Raw genomic sequence first — 2,170 nt, 5'->3', positions numbered from 1 at the left:
AGGGAAGTTGGCTAAGCTTCACAATGGGTTAGCCATAACAATGTGGTTTAAATTCTTTCTTGACTAGAATAAAACCTAAGATTTTTCACTAACCAGAGAAGAGAATATCACTCAGACCGCAGTACAAAGCGACAACAAATTCTATAATTTGGTTCAAGATTTGTTAGATTATTTATTTATTTATATAAAATGGGGTAAACTGTAAAACCCTACAAAATATGGTAATTTCCAATCTATGTGCGGCGCGTGGCAGCCGTTGATTACAACCGCCGCGCCAGGACCAGCCTCCATTTATGAGTGTGGTGTTTGCTTATAAATACCCAACTCCAACTGAATCCCCACGCACACCACTATCCTACCCGATCTCTTCCGTTTTCTTCTACACAATTACTTCTTTCATTCCAATTTTGTCCCCAATTAAAATATAAATTTCCAAATTGCCATAAGCAAATGGCCGAGTTACTAACCGAGTTAATACCCGGTCTGCCGGAGGAACTCGGCTACGAGTGCCTCACCCGTCTGCACTACTCGACTCACCGAGTCGCCTCCCGAGTCTGCCGCCGCTGGCAGGACCTTCTCCAAAGCCGGGAATTTTACAACCACCGGAAGGAATCAGGGCTGACCCACAAGGCGGCTTGTTTGGTTCAGGCGCTTCCGGTTCCGTCAGGATCGGACGAGGTCAAACCGGCAAAACCGCCCGGTTACGGGGTCTCAATTTTTGACTCCGTGAGTGGGAATTGGGACCGGATTGACCCGGTTCCGAAGTACCCGCACGGGCTTCCGATGTTCTGTCAGGTGACGAGCTCGGAGGGCAAGCTGGTGGTGATGGGCGGGTGGGACCCGGCGAATTACCAGCCGGTGCGAGACGTCTTCGTGTACGAGTTCACGACGCAGCGGTGGGCTCGGGGGAAGGACATGCCGGAGACCCGGTCGTTTTTCGCCGCCGGGGAGCTCGACGGGCGGGTGTACATCGCCGGCGGCCACGACGAGAACAAGAACGCGATGAAGTCAGCGAGGGTGTACGACGTGAGGGAGAACGAGTGGAGCGAGTTGCCTGAGATGAGTCGGGGGCGAGACGAGTGCGAAGGGTTCGTATCCGGGTCGGAGTTTTGGGTCGTAAGCGGGTACGCGACGGACATGCAAGGGAGGTTCGTGGGGAGCGCGGAGGTCTATGAAACAGGGCCCGGTCGGTGGAGGCTGGAGGAGGACGCGTGGCGTGCTGGTCAGTGCCCGAGGTCGTGCGTCGGGGTTGGGAAAGACGGGAAGTTCTTCTGTTGGGGTGATTGCGACCCGAGAGTTCGGGTCGGGCCTTGCGCGCTCGGGTTGGGGAAATGGACCTTCCTAGCCGGGTCGGCTTACCAGGGCGCGTCGCAGGAGGAATTTTTGGTCGAAGGGCAGAATGGTAAATTGATGAAAATGGAAACGCCCGAGGGGTTCTATGGTTTCGTGCAGTCCGGGTGCTACGTGGAAATTTGAAATAATTTTTTAAAAATTTTCAAATTCTGAAAAAGAAATGAGGTTTCAATTTTGTTTTTTTTTTTGTTTTTAAGAAAGTATAAGAGTGCTTGAGTAAAGTTGTAAGCAGCTTTTGCTTTTTGTCGGATTGAATAGTGCAAAAATATCATAGGTTTGAGGTGTATAATCTTCTGCTTAATTTTAATAAATAATATTATGATATCTTAATAGCACTAAAATTTTGCTTACAAAATTACATTTTTTATTTTATAGATGTTAACAAATTAAAATACTAAATTTATGGTGGGCATGGGATATGAACAGAAATAAAATGGACTCAAAGTTTGTTTGTCGGATTATAATGATTTTAAGACTACTAATGGGCTTAGCTAACATATGATCACTCTTTTCAGTTATCTAACCTCAATACAATACAGGAGGTTCCCATCATTTTATATAGGCCATCAACTAACCCCAGCCTTGAGTTTTCACAACTGACATTTATATGGAGTCGCACACTAATATATTTTCACCTATCAACAAAACATTCTATGATGAAGTGAGATGTGGTTAGTCGAGATGGTGCATTCTGTCGTAGTGATGCTAGCCGAGCGGAACCCAAGCACTTTTCGAGCACCATTACGTCACATCTAAGGTCTCTGCAACATGCTATGGTCCATCACATGACCTGATTGACATATAGGTAGACCTGCTC

The 2,170-nt window shown here is 47.2% G+C and overlaps 1 protein-coding gene across 1 annotated transcript; it reads left to right on the top strand.

The window, feature by feature from the left end:
* Window positions 1–310: 310 nt before the first annotated feature.
* Window positions 311–1,675, top strand: LOC103409567 (F-box/kelch-repeat protein At2g44130-like). The gene has a single exon (XM_008348384.4). The coding sequence runs from the start codon at window positions 451–453 to the stop codon at window positions 1,474–1,476; it is 1,026 nt and encodes a 341-aa protein (XP_008346606.2). The 5' UTR covers window positions 311–450; the 3' UTR covers window positions 1,477–1,675.
* The last annotated feature ends 495 nt before the right edge of the window (window positions 1,676–2,170 follow it).

The sequence above is a fragment of the Malus domestica genome, chromosome 12, assembly GCF_042453785.1.
Source record: "Malus domestica chromosome 12, GDT2T_hap1".
Taxonomy (NCBI): domain Eukaryota; kingdom Viridiplantae; phylum Streptophyta; class Magnoliopsida; order Rosales; family Rosaceae; genus Malus; species Malus domestica.
This window is presented reverse-complemented; position numbering and strand designations above follow the sequence as displayed.